Genomic DNA, 24,116 nt, shown 5'->3' with positions numbered 1-24,116 from the left:
CATAACTGAGCGTAGTGCTCCCTCTGCTGCTACCTTCCGCTCGGCTGGGTGAGGCGCTTTTCTTCTCGGAAGCGGCTCCTGCAGCAGGTCAGGTCGGCTCCCCCCAGGCCACTGCAGTTCTAGTTAAAGCTTTCAGTTGTTGCGTGTGAGCCGCTGTAATCGGAGCTAAAGTTGTTAGAGCAGACGGGTGTAGTTTTGCGGAGCCGCTTTCCGATGCTCCTGAAGGGAGGCTGCAGTGGTCGTGAAGGCTCCGGGGCTGGGTGCTTGTTCTGAGGTCGTGTTGACCTTTGGAAAGTGAGCGTGGAGTTACCACATAAAGTTTTTACTTATGTGTAACTGTGATTCCTTAACTTTGAAGCTGAGGAAGACTGTTGCTGCAGAGTCAAGCTTCCTGTAACAGCACTGACATCAAGGGAGAGGATTTGCTGTCCCAGCAAAGGTGTCTAGTGCTATTTGGGACACCTTCTGGGGTCAGAGACTGGCARGTATGATGCTGGCAGGTATGACATAGTGCTCAGGGAAGGTCTGCAGCAGCAGTTAAATGACCAGTAAGTGTAGGATAGAGCTTTTCCACTGACTTCAAATATATTGCTTTAGACAGCTGAGTCAGACCTCATTTCTCCCTTACCATATTGGTTAATTCAAAGGTAATGAAAAGGTGGAAAGTAGTATTTCCACTTCTGTTCCTGTGCTAGTTTGTAAGTATTGGGCCACTACTTCCTGACTTTTGCTTAGAAAATGTGAGAGTTTGGGAGGCTTACTTTCTGAGYCCTGTTTAAACCTAGAGCTGCTTTTCTCTGAGATCAGGTGCACTCACCCAGTATGCTGGACTGTAGACACTCTGTAAAAGACTTTTCACCTGGATATCCTTGTCTTCTGGCTGGGCCTGTTCTGGAGAGGCTGACAGCGGTCTATGTATAGTCTCCACACTTCTCTTTCTGAAACAGATTTGCATGGTTCCAAAGAGTGAAGTCATCCTATGCATTACTGTATTTTTTTTTTCTCTCTGTGCCCTTGTCTCACCAAAATCAAAGATTTCTCTCTCTTACGCTTCCTGTGAAGTGATTTGAGACTGCTTATTCCCTCAAGGAGAAGATAAGATCTGCATGGGTGAGACATGGCAGCCTCTATATCCTCTATTCACCTTAGTATGGTAAAGATAGCTGGGAGAACCAAGCCCTTAGGAGCCAATCTATTTCTTGGACAGCTTGCTCATGTATGAGCTTGCTGAGCAAGACTGCAAATCAGAGGGACCCTTCTGGCATGGGTTAGCCTGTTAGATATGTTTAGGGGAGCCTTGCTGTAAACAGATACCTCTTTTCGTGAGTGCCTTTTTTCCAGATACCTTTACTTGCATTTATCTTTTGTTTCTTTTCTTGGCAAAGACAAAGACCCTTCCCCCCCCACACACACATTTTTCCCATGAGATGCTGCGGTACTAYGTGCTGGTAACCAATAGCTCCAGCAGTAAATTGCGTAGTTTGAAGTCTCTCTCAAAACAAGCCAAACCCAGCAACTTCCCCTCCACACACTCTGCACATCTGACATCTCAGAATATTCTTTTAGCTGTTTATGAGCAAGGTGAACTAGCATTTTAAGTTTTTGTTTTTCTCTGTGCTTTCTTTCCCAAGTGAAATATAAATTCGCTGTGCTTTTTGTCTGAGCCAGTTGGAGATTTCTCTATTGTTATTTGACTGATGAGTGTTAAGGAGAGTGGTGTTGTGTGTGTTTAACCCTGGTTGAAGATTAAATTAAGAATCTTGAGTAGGAAAAGTATTTTGAATGTGTTGTCTTCAGAGACAAGCGTGGTTTTGTCAAGGAATGAACCGTGGACTGCTGATGTGTTTGCAATCAAGAAGGGAARACGATTAGTTAAGAAAGTACCACAAGGTTTGGGATAGGAAGGCAGAAAATAYGAATAGAAAATAAGCAAAAGCCCTTAGTGAGCTCTGTCCTGGAGCAGTATCCGAAGGAAGATAGGAGACAATCGCTAATAAATGCGTAATGAAAAATAATCTTACAGGAAGGAGCATGTGCTGGATAACCCCATAGAGCTTTTCTGCATTTATGCTTCGTGTTTCTGAAGTCATATAAATGAATTATTTTAGTAGAAACCTTTCCTTTTTCTGAAAGAGTGCACTGTTAGAGATTGGTTGCTAGTGAAATTTACTTTACGTACACTGTGCTTACACTGCATGTCAGTGTGGTTATGCTCAAGTTAACTTTGAAAAAGTGGCTGTAGGAACTGGCAACAGTCTAGTGGTGGTAAGATGAATCTTGGTGTCAAGTAAGTAGTTTTTCTGGTTTATTTAGTAAATACAAGTTTCATGTGGTCAGGATCTGTGCAAAAATTGAGTAATGTGTGGCCAAGAGGTCAGAGTTCAAGCAGTTAAGCTGCTCGTGCAATGTCTCAAACCTGACAGTGGATATCTGAAACATTTTCAGGATAGAGTTGTTGGCACTTACTTGCTGATAGCTTGCCAGGTTTGCCAGAAAACATTGTTACCCTGTTTTGTCAATTCATTTTCTTTGACAAGTGTTTTAATTCGAGACTGCTGTAAAATGGAGTTTGTGAGGAGAAAAGCATGAGTAGGAAAAAGTAACGACAGATGTTAAAGACGGGCAAAAGACTAGATTCTCTTCAGCAGCATTTATTCTGCTTGTTTTCGGAGGATTAGTATCTTCTACTGGCTACGATTTTCATTCTGGTTCCCCTTACAGATTTTCAGCACTATAGATAATTGTGCATTTTGACGATGGTAACACTGCAGCAGCCACAGAGAATATATAATTACAGCTCCTATTCAGCTCTTTAATCTTTTTTTAAAATAATTTTACTAACATATTTTCATTTTTTAATCAAATATTTGCTAAGGCATTCAGCGCAAAATTGCATCAGATAGAGCAAAGACATGATTCATTTTACTTTACTGTTTTTCTGTGATAGATTGTTCTGTTGTAGTGGTTGTGTCTGCAGTTTAGGTATTGGGGACCAGTCTTGCAAGCCTGAAGATACGCAAACAGATGACAGACGGGTGGAGCAGTTGGTATATTTAAGTAATAAATAATATCTCTGGTTGGCGTTGCACCTTTGAGTCTTTTGTTGTCCTGACTTCAGAGGGAGGTCAGAGGACTCCCCGATCAGCAGGTCGGTGCGAGCTGGAGCTCAATCCGATCCAATCCGTTGTCGGGAATGGCAAGATGATCTGGCCAAGGCCTTCTGGCAAGTCCCACCTGGGGTGCCAAACTGTTGTCTCATTCATTTGAAAGTGGCAAGTCTGAAATAAGAGCCCAAATAGGAACAATTCAACTCAAGCATTAGGTGAAGCGTTGAATAACTTAGAAGCTAAGATGATGCATGTGTCATGGCAGTTCCACACACACTTTTCCCCTTACTCTGCTCTGGAACACTGTATAAGGAGGATTACTTAAAGTTTTCATTAAGTAAAATTACTTAATGAAAACAGAGGCAGGCAGGGTAAAAACTACAAATGGATGTATGTAATGGTTTTGTGATTTGAAGAGTGAAGTGGGGATAAGAAAAATGTGGAAAACAAAATCTAGCATCTTTATAAATTCTTGGGGAGGAAAGCTCTTAAAATTTAGTAACARAACTTCTAAGATGGGGAGAACTGTGATATTGACTGAGGAGGACAGTAATGTGCAGATTCATTTTTGTCAGCCCCAAATACTCCTAAAATCTGGAATTAACAAAAGTCCTATTGCTACTCTAAAGATGACCTATAGAACAGGGAGACTGTAGCAGTGCAGTCTGCTAGAGCAGGCTGAGGTACTTAATTTTTCTAACAGGAAACTTACTATGTATTTATTGCTTCTGGTTCTCAGATCACTAACATGGAARTTGATGAAACCAAACAAGACCACTTGAAAGTTCCTAAGATGAAGAAGAAGGTATTGAGGAAACAGGTCAGAGCTCAGCACACATTGATGAGACATGAGAGCATTGAGTGTGTCTCCCATGCCACACAGGTGATTTGTAGCTCGGATTTTTATGAGTGTGTGAAAGTGTTGCTTTTCTGTGTCCTAACCTGTGTCACTTTTTTCTGAAATGCAGTTCTTCTCTAGAAAGCCCTGCTTAAAACTGAGGATTGGCTGTACTTCTTTGATTCCAAAGCAGAACCATATTTCAGCTGCTAATGTCTATGGAGAGACTTTGCTGGTCTTTGGATGAGGCTTTTTAGTCTGAAACAATAGTTTGGGTTGGGAAGGATGATGAAGCATGGAGAATGTTACCCTGCTGAAGTAGATAGACTTTTCTTCTCTTTGTGCCTGTGATTTCTTTTCCTCTTCTATGGCTTTAGCTTTGTATCTTTTTCCTGTATACTTTTTTCATCAAATATAATCTGTTTCTTCTACACACCCTGTTAAAAACACATCTATCTTAGAATCTTTCCTATACTGTTTTCTTACCTAAATTGATTTAGGCTGTGATTCTGTGGGAGTTGAACTGATTGACTGGCAGCTGTCAGGAAGGGGAGAACATTCTCTTCCCCTGTAAACATTCTCTTCCCTTGCATAAAAGGTGACAAGAGAGGGCAATTCTTTGTCTTCATTAGAGCATTCAATGAAATTTTTTTATAATCTGTTTTATTCTCTAACCTAACAGAAAACTACCTGTTTTTTTGATCTGCTAGTTTTCTGTCATGGTAGAGAGTTGCAGCAGATCAGAGGGGTACCTGGTGAATACTGACTTGTGCTAGCAAAAGGTAAGTGGCAGGAACTTGCGGCTAGGAGCAAAGGAAGGGAGGAAGGATGTTAGAGAGTTTGACTTCTTTGTGTGAGCTTTAGGGAGACGCTAAGTTGGCTTGAAACATATTCTAGTACTGTATCATTTACTCTGTTCATCTTGATCTTGCAAATTCTTCCCATTAAAATACAGAAATGTATTAAATCTTTATACTTTTTCCTAACAAAATTGGGCTTTGCCTTCACTGAGATTTCATATCATGTGAGCATATAGTAGAATGAACCAGCAATTTTGTATATATTGTAAGCTCTTTGGGTTTTTTTTTCCTCCTCCTCTAGTATTGCTTGCAAATGGATCTGTGATCCAGGATTTGTTTCTCTTGACATTGTCCCAGATACCAAATTATCCATCTAATCTACCTGAATTAATACTTCTGGAGTCCAACAAGCTCCTCATAGATGACAGACTCTAGAAAATCCTTGTAGGCTTAGTGCACGGAATCTGGTTGTAATAACATTATTCAGTCACAAGAGTGTGATCAATTGCTACATGTGCTGCTGTTTTATAGTCAGGGTCTGTGTAGATGAAGTGTCTATAGTCAATGTGAGCACTTGTTTGAGTCTTCTCATTTCCCCTACATGATGGGCCTACCACTAGTAACATTCTAGAATTTGTATTAATAACAATACTCATTAATGTGATTATATTTGAAAAATCTGGTCAGTAATGGACAGCCTGATGCTACGCTAAAAAGTAAGTGTTAACAGAGCCACCACAACAGACAATCTCAGCAGTAACTCAGGTATACTTACTGTTTTAAAAAAATTACTGTCATCTTTTTCTTTATTAAATTCTTCTCTTCAATTTTAAACCTAATTTTCTGTCTTTTAGAGAAGTGAAATGCTATCATTTGAAGTAATTGAACACTTTACCAGCTGCTTTCAGGAAAAGGTCACAGAACACTTATAGACTTTAAGGAAAAGATTGTCTGAAAGCTTTCTGGAAAGGTGTTATATGGAGGCAATCTGAGTAAATTGTTGCTAGCTGTGTAGAGTCACCAAAGCTCAATCAAAACTTCAAGACTGCATCCTCAATTGCCTTTAAAATGGGACTTCTCTATCCACGATGGTTGGACTGAACATCTAGTTACGGCACATGGCTATTCACATGTCAGAAGAACTTCCTAATTTTATTTAGAAAAGGACTATGATTTTTGCAAAGGATGTTTCTTAAATAGTAGTCCTTTAAAAATCTATTTTTTGTATTTCTCCTAATATATAGGAAACCAGCAGTGGTCCTTACAAACTGTCACAGAAAATTCTGGTCATAAATCACTATAAAAGCCTAAAATTAAGCAATTATGCCTTGTACTCAAAGCAATCTGTGTTAACTAAGAATGGGACACAGATCCCTCTTGTATAGAAAACAAAAGGGAGAATTTTCAGATAAGAGTGCTAAAGCAGAGCTGGATGCACTGTTTATAGAGGCTGCTTCCGGATATACAAGGGACATGGAATGGGACTGGGAATACCAATCTCTGTGCTTAGAAAGACTCCTTGGCAAAGATGAGAAATCCTTTCTTAGCCAAAAAAGAGAATTATAGTTTTGGAAAATTTTTCTGTTTGTTTTTGTTAGTAGTAACAAGTCTTCAGAAAAATTCCTTTTTAGAGGACTCCAAAATGATTCCTGCCAGTGTCACTGTCTGCAGTACATCTGAGGACACATGCATGCCAGTTCCAAGCTTGAATGGTCTTGCAACTATGTGCAAGAATTGAGGCTATAGCTCTGCTAGAGATTGAAAGCCGTTGTGCCGGAATGTGTGCTCAGCAAAAATAGGTTACCTACGGTCTAGCCTGAGATATCAGGCTTATTGAAATATAAATATTTTGTGTGGTATACATAGAAGAGTATTCATGGGCTTGCTTTATTTTTTGTTATAGAGCTCCCATGTTGTTAGAGTATTTATTTCAGCTCAATCAACAATGATCACTAATTCCCCTTTTTCTTTTATTCCTCTTTAATTAGAGCTTGGTTGTTGCCAACGCTGGTCTAGGTAATGGGATGAGTAGACAGCAACTGTTCAGAATAGTAGAAGAATATGGATTGGTGGAAACACTCTTAATGCYACCGAATAAACCATATTCATTTGTGAAATACGGGACAACAGAAGAAGCCAAGAAAGCCTTTGATGCCCTCAATGGGAAAGAAGTTACACTGGAGGACTTTGGCCAAAATATTGTTCTGTATATTAACTTTGTGGAAAAAGGTATTGTTTTACTCACCTGTAAAAATTACTGAATACTGCTTCCCTTTGCTTTTGCTTCTTAGACTGTAAATATAGCTAAAAACCCACTGATCTTTTTAAGTAGAGATAGAAAATTAAAGCCAGAATCTAAAATATCTCACAAAAAGATCCTCCTTCTCACAGAAGATCTCTCTTTTTCTCCTTGTATTTGATGATAGAATGCTCTAATTTGGAATCCCTTAGACTTAGAGGCACAAGGAGAGACGTGGTCACTTAGGTAGTTTCCACACCATTCAGTGCTACATATGAAAGTTTTGAGTTTAAGGAGCTAAATTGGGATTCAGGAGATCTTAGGATAGTTTACTGGACTACTTCTATGATCTTGGCCTTCTGATCTCTTTCTCATCCTCAGGGAGGGAAAATAGCTGCAATGAGATTTCTGCCTTTTTTTCCCTCTCTTCAACTTCTCTGTTGTAACTGACTGTAAGCTATTTAGAACAGCGATCCTTTTCCTATGTACCTCTTCCTGTGAGTTTGTATAGTGTCTAGTTTAAAGAGTTGGTCTGTACATTCTGTCAGTGAATAGATATTTTTAATTAAAAAAAGAAAGTTAAGACAGCTAGCTGAAGGCCTCTGTGTCACCAACCATTTTCTGTTCAGATTGATTCTGTTCAGCATTATGGTCCTCCATATTTGATTACAAGTTGCTTCTCTAGGCATCAAATACAAGAAATAATAGAAAATAGCAAAGCATTTTTTTCCCCTGTAATTGGAACATTAGCATTTCAGTGGTACTCTTTGCTTGACAGCTACAATCAGAGGTGAATCACTAAAGCTAAAGTGTAAATTTTAGCTGTAAGTTAAATGAAAGTTAAACTGAAATGCTGGTATAATCTCTTCTGAAATGATTGGAAAATTCTTAATCATTATTTTGACAGAAAAACGGACAGTTTTGCATATGGGAAGCATGGAGTCTTACTGGTTTTATGCAGTAAAACTTAGGAAGTGTTTTGCATGATGCAGAATTTGGGCTTTATCCTGTTTCATCATGTCAAAAGGGGATCATTCATTCACCAAATCAGCAACCAGTCAAGGCTGTATGTTGCATCATTAAAGTAAATACTCTTACAGCTGTACTGTATTTCTGTAAGTATTCCTATAGCATTCCCCCCTATGGGGAATGCATGATTTATTTTCCCTAAACAGTGACAATATTTTTTTTTTCTGTACACCCCAGTTTTTCGGAAGAATGCTGTACCTACAAGCTTGCCTCCAGGCCTAACAGTGGTTGAAAAGGTTATTTCTCCTGAGGAAGAAAAGAGGATGTTGGAAAGTATTGACTGGATAGAAGATGAAGATACTCAAAATGGTGAGAAAAACCATACAAATCCAGACCTTTAAGAATATTTTCATGCTGCTATTTTCTGTTTTTTTCAGTTTACAGGAAGTCTACTTGTTGGAAAATGTGTTGTTTAAAATTGTTGTGTATTTGTTTTTAGAAAGACCCAATTTTTAAATCCAAAGTAAGTAATAAACTATCAGGGGCAAGTGATGTAAAGTGATATCCTGAAACAGGTTTACTTGAATAAGATTCCTCCATCCACAGACAACTGCAGTYTTTTTTACACAGTTCATTCCAGCTACAAGACTTTGTTCTGTGAAGGTTGTAAGGTTGTAATCTGTTGTCCTACTTAGGAGCTGTCTTCTGTTAAACCAAAAAGAAGTAAGTGAAATACATTTTCCAGATGCTTTTGTGCTTTCACTTGAGCCCTGTGGAGTTAAATTGAGTAATAAAATGAATTGTTCTTGGAATTAACTAAAAAGTTCCTATATAAATTCTATTCCTTTGAACAATACAAAAGGTTATATTGACCTTAGTTAACACGTAACTCTAGTGAAACTGAAGGATCCTGCTGTATACTCAAGATAACAATCAAATGCTAGTCCAGAGGTCATGGCAAGAATAAAGATGGATTAGATGTGGGTCGGTAAAACTGGTACTTCTCTACTTCTTGTGTGTACAAAAACAAAGGCAAGTTTGACTTCAAACTGTAGTGGATGTGATGGCTTGATGCCTTGTTACCTTTATACTTGCAAAAGAAGTGTGTGCCATCAAGAACAAAGGTCACATGTTGCTTTAGTGATTGATTAGAGTGTTTGGGTTTAACAGAGGTGGGACGGAATAGAAAAGCAGCAAATTGCCTGAACTATTTTTTGTAGTCTAATCTTACTTTAAACTTTTGTGCTTTCACAGCCCAGAAGACTTTAAAACATAGAAGAGTAAAACATTTTGGATATGAGTTTTGTTATGATAACAACAATGTTGATAAACATAAACCTTTACCTGGAGGTGAGAGCTTTCCTATTAARTAATATTTATTTTACACCAATATTTATAAAGGTTTTAGTCTCACTAAGGTATGAATGTGAGATTTTAATGAAAGGAGACCCTTCACTGGATCGCTATACTAAATAGTGCTTCAGAATGGGATCCATTTGTGTGTGTGTGTTTGAAGCCTGTTTTTAATCACTTGCTGGGGGTTGCTATACTTTTTTGAAGTCCAGTCAAATACTGCTTTTGGGGTTGTAATTGTCATTCTTTTTTAGTTTTGTTTCATAAAGCAATTACATGTTAAAAATTACATGAGTTTGTAGGGGCATTGTGGCATACATGGCTGTGCATATTTATGCATTAACTTGAAGCTTACTGGATGCACACACACATACAAAAATTCCTTTGAATTGAAAGCGGTTTGAAAAGGTTTGAATAACTCATTTGGAGTTGAGAGCTCTGAGTCGGAGGAATGCAAGTGAGTCATCTTATAGTCTTAGATTTAAAAATAGTAAAATAGGGGATTGAATTCCAATAAAACTTAAATATAAGTATTTCAGGTGATGCATATGTACAATGGTGGATGTAGCTTCCAACAAATGAGTTCTGGTTGCACTGGAGTTCTAACAGTGAAGCTGTATATAATCGTCAGAGCATTGATATTTGAGCTATTTTCTGATCGCACAGCTGGAATATTTTGTGTGTGAGGGGAACATAACTAGGGAAAACACTTCACTGAGGGAAAACTAAAAAATAAAAATCAATAGATTCATGAAGAGGTTGTTAACATGTTTGTGGGTGATACATTTGACATAGTTTTACAGTTAAGTCGTCAGGTATAATAGCAAACTAAAGATTCAGTGCAGGACCATAACTTTCATTCCTGATTTTAAAAACAGAAGGTTTAACTTCTGTTGATTKATTTGGAAATATTTAATCCAGCATCTAATTCAGTAACAGATTTTTAAGGGATAAAATTTTTAGAGAGATCTTAACACAGCTTTTGACTTTCTGCATAATTTTTCTTCTTGACTGCAACTCCAATATTTTTGTGCTTGGTGGAAATTTTGCATCTGATTTGATAAGCTTTTATATGCAGAGATAATGCAGTTTGCATTTGCAAACAGTTGGTCTAGTCTGCTCGTGAATGTGGAGTGCTTGCGTGAATGGTCTTTCTAGTTGTAAGATACTGTGCAGATCAGGCACACAGTTTTGATGCTTGTGTTACAGCAAATGCAGAGTGATCTTTATTAAAGATGACCTCACGTACTTATGAGGCTGTTTCTATGTATTTTGTCCAAATATTTTATTTATTTTAAATAAAAAGTGTAAGAAGCTGTCTTGCTGACAGTTTTKCTTCTAAAACTAGGTCTTCCTGAAATTTGCAACCAATTCTTGGAGAAGTGCTTGAAGCAGGGATGTATCAAACATAAACCTGATCAACTGACCATAAATCAATATGAACCTGGACAAGGTAAGTATATTTGTCCTTTAAAAAGTCTGAGCTCCTCACCTCAACTGAAATTCAGAAGAGAATGGCATCTGAGTGGGTCCTGGTGCAGGGACAGGATTTTAGCATTTGCTTAATATGTTATCTTTGTGACCAGAGATGCTTTGGTAAATGGACAGTAATGTCTTCATACTGTCTTCTGAACTTGTACGGTTTTGATACCATTGTTATGGAAATAGATGGAGTTCCAGGGTCCTGAGCCATAGCAAAGAACTGAAACATAAAAGGATGCGGAAAGAAATAGTCATGTTTGATTTTGCACCTAAGTGCATTTCTCACTTACTTTTTCCAGCTCTCCTGCTTCCTGTGCTGTAAATGCAGTCTCCAAGAAACAGCTCTTGCTGTTAGTATGTGTTATATAATGTTAGTATTTGTGATACATGGGCTCTTAAGTGTGATGCAAGCAGTGTTTTTTTATCTGAGGGATAAGAAATTACTCTATTTCAGCAATCTTTTCTAAACTGAACACATCTGAAGAGAAATTTGCTTCTAACCACACCTGTAGGGAATAAATCATGCCTTTTGCTAAGGTCAGTCAGCAAGGCTAAGTATCTGGCTTCCCTTCTCTAGGGAATATCTAGTTTGTCCTTAGGAAGAAAGGACAACAACTTTCCTTTCAGAATTAATGCCTGACAGTTAATTCAGAGTCTACCAAACAGAGGTCTGAAAACCTGATCCCATTTTTTTATGTATCTGACAGTCTGTTAAACTGATAGTCACGTACTGCTGGCTGGAACATCTGAGGAGATTAGTTAGAGCTGTAGATTTCTATCAGGAGTAGAAAGAGTACTTAAAAAAAAATAAAAAAACACAAAGCAAAATACCCTTTCTTAAGTTCAGATTGCTAGGACACAAATGAGCATAGAGTACAGTCAGATTAATACCCTTACTGTCTGTTTTATAAGCCAGGTTCTGTCACAGGATATTAAATCTAAGGTTTTAAAAGTGACTGATGACTTCATGTAGCTGCTTTCAACATGCATATGAAGGCAGAATTTACGCTTTATATTAAAGCAGAGTTATAAGCAAACACTGATATGTGACCTTCGGGTCAGTTTTCAAGTCTGGTCAGTTTTCTTCCAAACTAAACGTTAGCCTTATAAAACATTTGTGTTGATCTCACTGAAACTAATGGAGCATAGAWTATCTATGTCTGAGGGTGAAATCTGGCATATAATAAGGAGGCTTTTTACAACTCCTTGACACTGTTAGGAAAAATATTGGAAAATTTGATAGCGTCCAAAATGAATGTGGGCAGATTTTTTTAATAAGCAGAAAAAAATGTTTTTATTTGGATCAAATAGGAGTTATTCTTTGTCTGTTTGGGCCTGTTAGGTTGTCAAAGGACGATGTAGTTGCAGTTCTCCTGAGCTGTCTGCAGACCTTGCTCCATGGCTGGTGACTGCTTCCTACCATGTACTGTCATTTTTGCAGTGGCTTGCAGAGTACTATTTCAGCACTTAGTGGTAAATTCTGTGGCAGTGCCTCCAGGTATAGCAGTGCCTTTCTGGTTGGCTGATTCAAAAGAAAAGAAAAGTTTACTGTCCATTTGGAAGTTCTTAGATATACATAGTTACTCATACCCAACAGAGGTACTGCCGGGGGGTTAGCCTAGTTTTGGTGTGTGGAGTTCTCCTGGGACATAAAAAGCAGAGGCAGAGTTTGACCCTCTTAGTGCCTATATTTTGTTAATAGTGAAAGAGTCCTCATTCTGAAGGTGAGACACTTAGCAGAGACATTTGTTTAGCAATACAAAGAACATTTGGGTTGTCCCCTGCTCTGGGAAGAGATTGAGAGAAAAATACATAGTCATAAGTGAACTAAGGCCCAAAATCATTTAGCGAAACTGTTGGTTCTAAGGTACCCCAGAAAAGAGCATAGTTGTCTTAAGAGCCCTCTATCAAGGAGAGCATTAGGAATCTTCAGAGGGTGAATGAGGTTTTTGGGTGCCAAAGGAAAACATTTAGAAACCAGAAAAACATGATAAAATATTTAGAAAACAGTCTGGTTTCTAAATATGCTTATTTCTCTCCACTGATTATAGAGGATCCTTGGGTTAACTGTACATCTAATTTGGGCATGATAGACTGGTCTGGTTCTGAATTCTTTCAGAACGCAGCTCTGAACAGTTTCATTCATTCAAACATTTTCTATTTTTCTATGTGAAAATCTGTAGAAGTAGAGCTTGCAAAGAGATATTACTATATTATTATAATGACTTTTCTGGCATTTTTTACACAGGAATTCCTCCTCATATTGATACACATTCTGCTTTTGAGGATGAAATAATCTCTCTCAGTTTAGGAGCTGAGGTAAATATAATGTTTGTATATATATTTTGGTGATGCTTTACTGTGAACTTGCATTTTTATGTTGTGTAATATGTTAATTTAATATATTTTAATTTGCTTTTCCATGGTGTCTGAACTCRTCTGAGTTCAATATCAGGCATGTAAGGTAATGTGATAATGCTAAGTAAATAAGCAACWGCAATGAAATGTTGATGAAAAATTTGCCAGTGATACCACTGATACTGGAATAATCCTGTTTTTGAAATCCTAGCATCCAGTTCTTCATTGACTTCTTTTCATTTTGTATTCATATTTGGAAGAACATCACTCTGTTTTGTTGATGTTTCCAATTCCATTTTCTCTTGTGTTATCCTTTGTTCCCTCTGGTTTGCCTAAGCCTGCCGCAATATTTACATTCAGTACAGTAGGCTCTTGTAGATTTTACCTGTGGAGGGTCCAGTTGAAGTCTGAAGCCTACATGAGCTTCCAACCAGCCGGTAATTCAGTCAAAGAGTGAGAAGGGAAATGGAAGAACAGCAAAAGAGTAGGGCAGAGAGTAGAGCCCATGACCGCTACCTCTTACTCCTCTAATTAGTCTACTCTTTCTATTTAGATTCATCTACTGCATCTGTGCCTACTCCTGCTTTACAGATCTAGCATTAACTTTCTCTGCCATACACACTACTGTAGCAAGTCTTTGATACTTGGCCTTCCCATCTTTCTACTTTTTTTTCCTGAAAGTGCTCATATTCTACACTTAGAGAGCAATGAAAGCAAGCAATGGAGCTGTCTTGTGCTTTTGCATCAGGGTTGCTGATACATGCATTCACCTGATGCTAGATAACTAGAAGACTTAAGAAAGCTAACAACAGAARGTTATAGCAATGGATAATAAAAGTTTGACTTTTGAATTTTTACATCCACAAGCTGTGAACTGTGAGAATGATCTAATCTGCTGTTTGTTTGTTCTGGCACTGGCGTGCAGAGGATACAGGTACAACTCCATATGCATACACACTTGTATACTGATGGTCAGGGCTCTCTTGTTATAAAACAGCAGCTTTGGGGGTTGGTCTGGGTTTGTCTTACTGTTCTAGGTAGAGAGAGAAGCATGGCTAGGTATTCAGACCACTAGACTTCTTTGAATTGTAGACTTCCTCTTTCCTGTTTGCAGGTTGTTTATTCACTGTGGAACTCCTGAGACTGGGGTGAGTCTAAGGAATAATAGCTTTCTCATTTACATGTTCAGCAGTGGCACCTCTATGTTTGTGGTTGCTTGAAAGGAAGGTGCCAGTGCTGCCATGCAGTCCTCTGAGCCAGATCATGTTCACCTAACCACAGCGACATTCCCAAAGGAGTCTACAAAAGAGTAAGAACGCGTGGGTTTAGCTGTGTTTTGGAATCACCCCATCTAGGAGTTACTTCCTCATGCCCAGCTGTGTTTCTGAGATAGTGTGTTCTGCTCTGTTTGACTGCAGTAGTATCTTGAACAGTGTCAGTGCCTCCGTGTTAGTGCACATGAGCACTAGCTGAATGAACTTCCATTTCTTTCATGGAGTTTCATGGGACTGTAGGACAAAGGCTCTAATTGATCTTGGGTTGATCTTGGGTACAGTTTATCCTTTAGAAGTTTTAATTTTCTAGTGCATGCATTTAATTTTAATTAATGCATGCATTTAATTTTCAAAGTAGCACAGCAGCAGTAAGTCCAGCGTAAGCTGTTACTAAATTGACCTTGTAAGTTTTAAAAGAATGTTATAAGTTTTCTTTATAAAAACCATATTAGTGCTACCATAATTTCACATCCTTTTCTACCTAGATTTCAGGCCCCAGGCTGCCTACCCCTTCCATTTCAATTAAAAGGCCGACTCTGGCACAGAGCCTCTGTTACTTCATCAGTGAGGCACTGTAGGTAGTGCATTTCTATATGATTATATTATAGCACACCTTTGTGATGGTCTGAAACAGCTGGCCAAAGGCAGAGTGATTTTAATCACCTGAGAAATACAARTCCTTCCAAGAAGTGGACTGCCTAGAGCATTATGATGCTGTTAAAAATTGGAACGTATATATTTCAGTCAGGAAAACAGTCAGACTTGGGCCATTTCTAGATATTTCAGACATAGGCATTGGTCACAGTCTGTTAGGTAGCTCCCAAGTTTCAGTGCCTTTTCCTAGTGGATCGTTAATGCACTTTTCAGATGCAGACAGTCAAAATACACATGTAGTAAAACAGGCCAGTAGGCCACAAAATGCTGCATTATTTAATGGCTTTTCTTTCTGGTATCTTCACAACTTTTAATGATGTCTGTAATATATTTTTGTATACTTACATTTTAAAATCAGATGAAGATCTAAATGTCTACTGCAGTAATATGCAAGTTAGCAATTTTATTTCCATCACAGTTTTCTACATACATAACTTATGCACTGAAAATATATTGTTGTGGTTGCATATCCAGTGGCAAACTTTGTCTGTCTCTTGTTCTCTCTATCCTTTTCCCTTTAATGTGACTTAATATCTTCACCTGAATAAATTAGAGTAGAACRTTATAAAAAATTTTATGAACAGTCATTATATCTTGTCTTTTCTTTATTCTCCTGAATAGATGCTCATATTTAAATAAAAAGTGCCATAAAGAAATAAATTGGTATCCCAACTGGTTACATGTCCTTTTTCTGAGGTTGGCTAATTAGATACTTCAGAGGAAAAAAAGATAGCATAATACCACATATATTCCTATATTAAGTCATGGAAAGATCTTTCTGTCTTTTCTTCAGCTATTGTGTGGTGGTATGTATAGTATGTTGACTAATTAAGTCTTGCAATCATAGATTATCATATATGCCCTATCGTTGGAGAACCTAATTACAGAATGGGTAAGGTCGGAAAGGACCTCTGGAGATCATCTAGTCCAACCTCCCTGCTCAAGCAGGGTCACCTAGAGCATGTTAGACAGGGTTGCATCCAGGCAGGRCTTGAATAGCTCCCGAGAAGGAGACTCCACAACCTCTCTGGGCAGCCTGCTCCAGGGCTCCGTCATTCTCACAGGGAAGAAATTCCCCCTCACGGTCAGGTGGAACTTCCTGTAGTTCAGTTACAGAATCTCTGAGTTAGACAGGTACTAGTAAATAAAATATCTTGGCTTATGAACAGGTAGTCTGTGTCACTGGGACTAAACACAACTGTTTTACATCCTAACCTAGTGCCTTAGCCATCTACATAGGTTCTCAAACCTGTTACAGCTTCAGTGATAACTTGCTGTCTAAAACACACTATTGAGAATCAGTCTTTTTCTTGGTACTGAATAAGTTTATCCAGTAAGAAGGTGCTTTGCACTATTATGTCAAAGGGATTACTGTAAATCTGATTTGATTTTGCAAATTTATTTTATGTTGAAGAAGGAATAGCAATTGGCAGGTAGAATTTACAGCTTAAATGTGAGAAGAAAATAAGGGCATGATTCCTCACAACACTGCATTTGTTTTGCATTAGGTAACTTACAGTGATCTAAGGTCTTACAGTCATGGGAAATGGGGCAGAATCATAGGTCTGAGATTCTCTTCTCCAACTCAGTCATGTGAAACAAGTTTGTCTGTCAAGAGGCACAGTGAACCCACTGGTCAATTTTGTTCTGGTTGGTGTAATATGTAGTGTTTTAGGGAGGTTACAGGACTGATTATACTTGATGTAGGAGAGAGTCTCACTATTACTTTGGACTTCTGCCTAGCTTATAAAAAACAGGAAAAAATTTGAGGGCAAAACAGTGAGATAGGTGATGTGTCTTGTGCTGTAATACTCCAGGAAAGGTGAGGCTGTTAGAACAGGCTGTTCACTTGTCAGATTTTGACCCATTTCTTTGACATCTGCTCAGTAACTGTAGAATAAAGCAAAACTTCCAAAATATCCCACTGAACTTCTAATGCTTTGTATAATTGACCATGTTCATCCTTATTTATATGAGCTGGTACACTAAAAATTGTAATGAGTTCAATTTTCAACATTATAAAATTAAATATAATTGTAACTTGGAAGTTGTGATAGTAGGAAAAGTAGCGGGTTAAAATCAGTTCTAGTAATTTTAGTGATTTATTAAGTTTAATGGCAAACTATSTGTCCCTGTTCCTATGAATTTGAACAGAGTGCTGCAAAACAGGGAACAATTCTTTCTCTTAAGTGTTTTCTGTATTGATTTGACTAAGGTGTTATTTTCAGTGCCTCCATTTGGTGTCTCTAGAGATACATAATTCTACAGTATTTCATCTGAGGAGCCTGACAAAGGTTGGAGCTGTCTAAGAAAAATCCTAGGTGAAGCCTGTGTCAAGTTTCCTTTTGTGGGATTGCAGCAAGCAACTTGATCAGTATTGAGATTTTTGTTCTTCCGCTTTTCCTAATTTGCCATTTAACATGCTGTCACATAAGCCTTGATTTGTTAAAATTTTAGAAATATGGAGGTAATGTTTCTACAGTGTTCTGAGTTATGTGGAAGTATGAAACTCACAGAAGAATTTTCCTTTCCTGGCTGCAGATTTTTTCCTTCTCTCAGCCCTGTCTCATCCTGTTGATGAAGAGTGCCATCAGACACCTACTGCTATCCTTGTGCCAGAAGGTGAAGCATAATCATTGTTTTTCCAAAGGATTTGTATTGTGTTGAGCTGGCACCTTGCTCTATTTTCCTTAGCCCTCATGTGAATATTTCAGGCTTGTCACTCTTCTCTCCTTAGCCTCTACTATTGCACCTTGAGTGCCTTATTCTGCTTCTTATTGTTGTGCCTTGTCCTGGCAGAGAGCTAGTATAAACACTGAGAACTGCTGCTGCGGCCTTGGTTAGGCCCCTGACCTCAGTTCTCTGAGAAGCTTCAGGGTATTGAGCCAGATTGATGGCTGAAGGTTAAACGAGGAGGCTGAGAACATGGGGTAATCCCTGACCTCTGCCCGTCTTCTGTTCATCTGAATGCATATTCACGATGTCCTAGCCTGCAGATATTAAGGGCCTTGACCTAAAAAGAAAAGCGGTGGCTCTTACAAACCTTGGAAGCACAGCAATATTACAAAGAAATACCCAATCAGACTTTTTAAAATATGCATGACCAATGGTAGTCCTAGAATTAATGGAATGAGGTACCCTATTACCTTTTTTCAGACTGATAATTTATTCCTGCAGTTTTGTTTTGTATCTGTTAATCTATTTCTAATCTGTCTTGGTTAAGAAATAGAAATCTGTAGCTGCTGTAGCAATAGCTGTTTCTGTAATAGTTGCTTGTGAAAGATTTTTTTTTCAGAAGCCTTTAGAAAGTCTAAATTGTATCCAGCCATTGACAGTTAGTTAGCAACTGTTTTGTGTTTTTAAATGAGTTTTAACAAGGTAGACAGACACTGGGTATTGTTACAGACACTGGGTATTGTTAAGTGTGTGGTCCCAATCATATTTTGCCTATCTTGGCATGTTGATGATTCAGTTTAATTTGCTACTTACATTTACATCTCTTTATTTTTAAGGGAAGTCATAAAGCATCCCAGTTACTTGAGGAATTATTCTGGCAGTAGCTATAAGACTTTGAACAAGTATTTTCTTCTTTCCATGCTAGCAGCATAATTGTTGTAGGTGAAATTATAAAATAAGAATGATCATTGTTTAAAAAGAGATTGGAACAACCAAATAGTTCCCTGGCAAAAATGGCAGACGTTAAAATTAATCATTACAATCTGAAGCTGAATTCAGAAGTTTGTTCAAGTGGTTCTGGTGAAATTCCTTAAGCTTGACSGCAGTTTTTTTCCAATTCATAAGACAAATTTCTTGAGCTGTACCCACCATGCAGCCATGAGTTTTATTGATTCCCGAAGAAGTGCAGTCTGCGGTGGCTTCTCTGTCATTTAGATGGAAGCCCTAAGGTGCTGTATTTGTATCTGTATACTAAATTCAGCTAGTTTATTTCATTTATGGTGGGATCTCATTTTTCGGAAACTAGCGGAAAGCTTCTGCTTGTGAAAGGTGTTCTGAGCACCGTGAGTTAAATGTTAGGCTTCCCAGCTGTGTTGCTGTTGTAGTGAGGCATGAGGTAAATGAATGGGTGAATGAATTTGCTAAACACTCTGTTGTGTGAATGTGCTGGACTCTTGCAAGGACAAACAAAGCAACCAGCCACTTGATGAAACTAATGTCCTTATCAAGTTTACTCTGTACAAGTACGTCCTTGTGTCTGTCTCTCTCCATGTCATCACCACACTGCACTGTCATTGAGATTGGATCAGATACAAGACCCATCAAAATCAAGGGAGAGTTTCCTGTTGATGTGAATGAACATAAAATTGTGCCCTCTAAGATAAGCAACAAAGTACACATCCCTTTGTGAATATATTTATAATAGTTGCAAGAACTATGATCCTTGCATTATATTTCTAGGAACTCTGGCAGTAATTTGCTGTAAACAAAAACATGAAAAAACATGAAAAACAGAAACATGGAGGTCTTACCTTCCTTGCTCCCTTGTCAGTTGTATGGGAGGAGCAAAAACAAAGCTAAGCTAACAGAGAAGCTGTGTTTTAAAGTTTGATCTTAAAAAAAAAATAAAAAAAAAATAAAAGCTTTTTCCCCTTCTTTCCCCCTTCTTCCATTTTGATAAGACATTCCAATTTCGAGCTGCCTCTTTGTATGAGTTTTCCCTGTTGTGATTCTCAGAGGTCTGGCATTCAGTACTGGTGAACACATACAGGGCAAGCAGCTCTGGGAAACTTGTCTCCTGTCTCTTTCCCTTTGGTAGGATGTGTGAAAGCCTTCCTTTCTTTCCGTAGAAGAAGGAACCCTCTCATCTCCCTTGCCTTTCCATAAAGCTGTCTCCCTGTGTGCCAGGCCTGCTAACTCTTTAAATTGATGAGAATCCTACTTCCACTTTGAGGATGGGCAGCCTGTAGTTTGATTGCTCTAGGATCAGACTACAGAATACGCTGACTTACTGAGATATGATTCCTCTCCTACTTCTAGCTCTACTAGAGTAGGAAGTTGACTTGCTCCAGTCAGTGGAGTGCCTTTATATTTCTTCTATGTATGTTGCCTGTTATTTTGGCTGCTAAGAGGGGAAGACAGAGCTGGGGCTCCTCCAGGTTTCTACCACTTTGCTTTTGTTGCAGCTGGTAGGCTGCTTTTTCTAGCATTCTCTGTTCTCTTGGAATGGCTGATGTCAAGAAAGAGGTGGAGGAAGGATGTTTTGTTGACCTTAATTCCTCTGAACAGCAGCTTCAACAGTGAATGCAAGGGGAGTATGGAAAGAGAGACAAAAGAAAACAAAATTAGGAAGAAGTAAGTTGGAAGCCAAATCTACTCAATGTCACATGGAAAAAATATCCAGAGATGTTACAAAAATGTCATATAGTTGCAGTTAGTTTTCTCACAATCACGCYGAAATCCTACTATGAGTGAAACATTTTCTGAAATGTTTAACTCTGTAACAGGTCTTCTGGTTTTCTAACTGCAATCACATCTGCTGAATAAAGAAGGAAAACTTCTACATAATTAAATTATCAACTTGATTCTGTTTTAAGAGTACCTGTTGTTTCCAAGCTTGCTGTTTCTGTTGTGTGCTGCTCTAACCTTTCTTATTTTGTATGCTGAAGCGGCATCATTTTATTTCCAGTTCTCAGATGTCTGGCTGTTATGGCTTTATTGTGATGCACGAATGCATAGATTGAATTCTATAGTGGAATCAAATGTACTTACTGAAAAGCCTCTTGCTATTTCATAGCTTTTTAAAGCAACTTCTGACTGGTTTTCATGTAGTGGAAAGTATAACGATAGATACAAGTCTTACAAAGAAGTACTAGATTTTGATGTACTATACTGTTCTTTTTAAGCTAAAACACATTTTGTCTCCTCTTCCRCTTCACTCTCCTATGTACCCATCTCTGATACATGAACTACTTTTCAGTGGGGAGATAGATTAACTATTTAAGTATGAAGTTACTCTTAATTCCTGTGAAAGCTATAATTGTTGTAGCAGAAGAAAACTAATGCAGTGTTTCAATTTACCTTTAAAATAATATTTCTACAGATCAATTTATTTTCAAGTCAAGTTTTAGAATGTCATTCTTGGAATAACAATTATGCTGTATTTTACCATTAGAAGTCTCTACACTGTTTGCATAGAGTTATTAATTATTTTTAAAGAAATTTAATTTCTGAGAGAACTTTATCAGTGGAAGTTATTTCTACTTCCTATATTATTTTTAGAAGATCAGTATTTGGTGCGTGAAATGGAATTCTGGGGACTGCCACAAAGTTATGGCAAACAGGCTGAACTCTAGGGCATTAAAAAGTCATTATCCATAGCTGTTAATTTCAGCAGTACTTTAGTCCTGGAATTCAATGAAGAACCTAATTTCGTTAGCCAGTGACATCATTCTCTATCGTTACAGGAGCCTGTTTTAAGACTGGCAAATTTCATGTAAAAATTCACACGTATGCTTTGAGCTATATTATAATCAAAACACAAGGCAATCACAATTAGTCTGTAAGCAAAGAAACAGGCTGAACTTTAAGCTTTTGCTGTGGCATATTGTCTCAGCTTTGAACTGGACTTTGGTAGTACCAACAAAAGTGTAGCAAATGGAGTTTGCAGTCTGTCTGCCTTTATACCGTCTTTTCAGATCTGAACATCCTGTGTACTTCAATATTGTGTTTCTATTTTTCCTGTCAGCAGCGCATAGTGTTTTAGAAGTAGTGTCTCCACAGAGCTTTTATTTTAGGAGAATTTACTTCTGGAAATTTTCTGTGAGGAAYTGGTGACAGAGAGCAGTTGAGGACTGACCTCTTACCTACGATTCTGAATGGAAAACATACTCATGTGCCAGTCAKCTACGTGAGGTGCTGTTTAAAATGGCCTGGAGCTTTCAAACCTGGGATTGTGAACTGAGGTAGAGAGAGAAGCACTCTGGATAGGAGAAAGTGGATGAATCTAAGCCAACCCTCCAGATGCAGTGCAGGGCAGACCTGGATGACCTGGTCTATTTGCTGAGACGGTAGAAGAATGCTTGGAAGGAACCAAGGTTGACTGTGCAGCTGAAAGCACTGTTCTTGGTTGCCTGGGACGTGTTGTTCTTCCTCCTCTTCCTCCTCCGCTACTGCTTACGTCACTCTGCAGTATCCTCCTCATCCTTAAGTGTCCCACTTTTGTCATTCTGCAGCAATGTTCTGAACAGCATGTTCTACCGCCTTTAGCCCAAGCCTGGGTCTTTTGGGTGCCGTTATCTTTCTTGCTCTAGATAATAGCTTTTCTGTTCATCCAGCCTTTCCCTGAGCAGGTGCTGAATTAAATTCTGTGGCGCASGTTGATTGTGTGAGATTTGATGTCGGTTTTAAGTTTTTATACATTGCTGCCTTTAGCAACTGAAACAGTTCCCTGTTTCTGTTGAAATGTAAGCAATAAGAAGAGCGTTCGGTTGGCGTAGGGGAGATTCTGCTGTTAGTTCTAAGCCCCTGATGCAGTCTCTGAGGAGATCTTTTGCCTTGGTGGTGTGCTGGCAGACTGGTGCCATCGTGTTTTTGGGCTATGTTTACTACATTGTTAAGATGCAGTGTCAGCAGCCAGACAGAGCGTAGTCTTATTTGCTTGTTGTGTATGTAAGTGGTTATAGTAAGTTCATGGCTAAATGCTGAGGCCCTAGTAGAGCTCTTTTGTATAACTTTCAGCAACAGTATGTTGTATAACTTTCAGCTACAGTATGTGAAGACACTTACTGGGCTAATGCAGCAGATGAGGTGTATGAGAGAASAAAAGACATGATATTGCTTGTGAGGAAAGTCAGCAGTGTTGGAATACTGCCTACCCAAACATCAAAATGTGTTTTTTTTCTCTGTTTGCTTATTTTATCTACTTTAAAATAGTACATATATTTCAGACATCTATGGTGCCTTCTGGGTGTGACACAGTAGCAATTGTGTGAAGAGAAAACAGTTTTCCTGAAGTGATTTTAAAGAAATCTTTCAGTATCGTGCTGTGTTTTGAATTACACTTTATGGCCCTAGGAGGCATCATTGACCAAGAAGGTGACTTTCATTATTACTATTTTTTTTTCAGGAGTATATGTTTTTTTTTCTTCTAAAGAATGATTCTTCTTTAAGTATTTAAGCCATTTTTTATAAATTCAGGGCCAGATTCTGGTTTCTCAGGAGATTATCCTTTGTACAGTGCAGATACAGAGGATTATGGAGCAGACCAAGTGGGGATTTCTGTAGCAGTGGATTAGAAACTGTGTCTTGCTGGCTCTTGTGAGGTACAATGCAAGAATTAGGAAAGGCCCAGTTTGGATGTCTTGAATTCTAGTAAGTCCTTGTTACTCTAATGGTCTCTGGGATGATCATTTAATAGAGTTATTAGATATGCTAGTTGACTTTTGTTTGCACTGCACTATTTATATTCTGTCAACGTGCACAGCAGTATTTGGGGGACATGAATTTGTGCTGGTAATAGTGCAGAAATAGGTTTTAATTAAGGTGGGACTGATTTAAATGGATTTGAGGCACCTGCTGAATTGATACAGCTGGCTGCCATTTTTAATAATATGTCATTGTCAATGGTATTCAGTCCATGATTAAGACACTTAAATTTTAGCATGCAGAAGTAAGTGTATACATGTGCACTGTATGTCTGAGCTCTGCTGTAATCAATGGAGATCGAGTCAGTTTAGCCTAAGGAATAATTCAGATCATTCTAAAGTAGACATCTAGTGTMTGGTTGTCTGAATCATTCCACAGGTTTCAGTGACCTAACAGGAGTTTAAACACACATCTGTACATGCCCAAATATACATGTCTTAATCTTGAATTAAATCCTACCTATAACTTACAGTTAGCTTGGATTCCTGTTCTACAGTGTTACAAGCAGAAAGCTGAGACCTCCAGAGGTGAGAGAGCAAGGTGAATTTGATGAACATCTCTGAGGTTTGTAGGGAGTGAGGGAAGATGATTTCCTACTAAAGATGATGATGAATGTGCAGCATGCCTTATCCATGCTGTGAAATACCCTGAACCTGTAAG

At 38.3% G+C, this 24,116-nt stretch overlaps 1 protein-coding gene across 4 annotated transcripts in view; it reads left to right on the top strand.

The window, feature by feature from the left end:
- ALKBH8 (alkB homolog 8, tRNA methyltransferase) overlaps nt 1–24,116 on the top strand; it is a 50,021-nt gene that overhangs the window by 642 nt on the left and 25,263 nt on the right. For 3 of the 4 annotated variants that reach the window (XM_085309050.1, XM_085309047.1, XM_085309048.1), the window contains exons 2-7: nt 3,847–3,990; nt 6,734–6,974; nt 8,191–8,322; nt 9,208–9,303; nt 10,655–10,759; nt 13,037–13,107. In XM_085309050.1, coding sequence (XP_085165176.1) covers nt 3,856–3,990; nt 6,734–6,974; nt 8,191–8,322; nt 9,208–9,303; nt 10,655–10,759; nt 13,037–13,107 — 780 coding nt within the window. In that variant the 5' untranslated portion in view covers nt 3,847–3,855. The remainder of the gene's footprint in view (nt 1–3,846; nt 3,991–6,733; nt 6,975–8,190; nt 8,323–9,207; nt 9,304–10,654; nt 10,760–13,036; nt 13,108–24,116) is intronic. The other variant, XM_085309049.1, reaches the window with a different exon arrangement.

Source organism: Rhea americana, unplaced genomic scaffold, assembly GCF_003343005.1.
Source record: "Rhea americana isolate MKP2758 unplaced genomic scaffold, rheAme1 scaffold_29, whole genome shotgun sequence".
Classification (NCBI taxonomy): Eukaryota; Metazoa; Chordata; class Aves; order Rheiformes; family Rheidae; genus Rhea; species Rhea americana.
The sequence above is the reverse complement of the archived record's forward strand: the minus strand, read 5'-3'. Positions and strand labels throughout refer to the sequence as shown.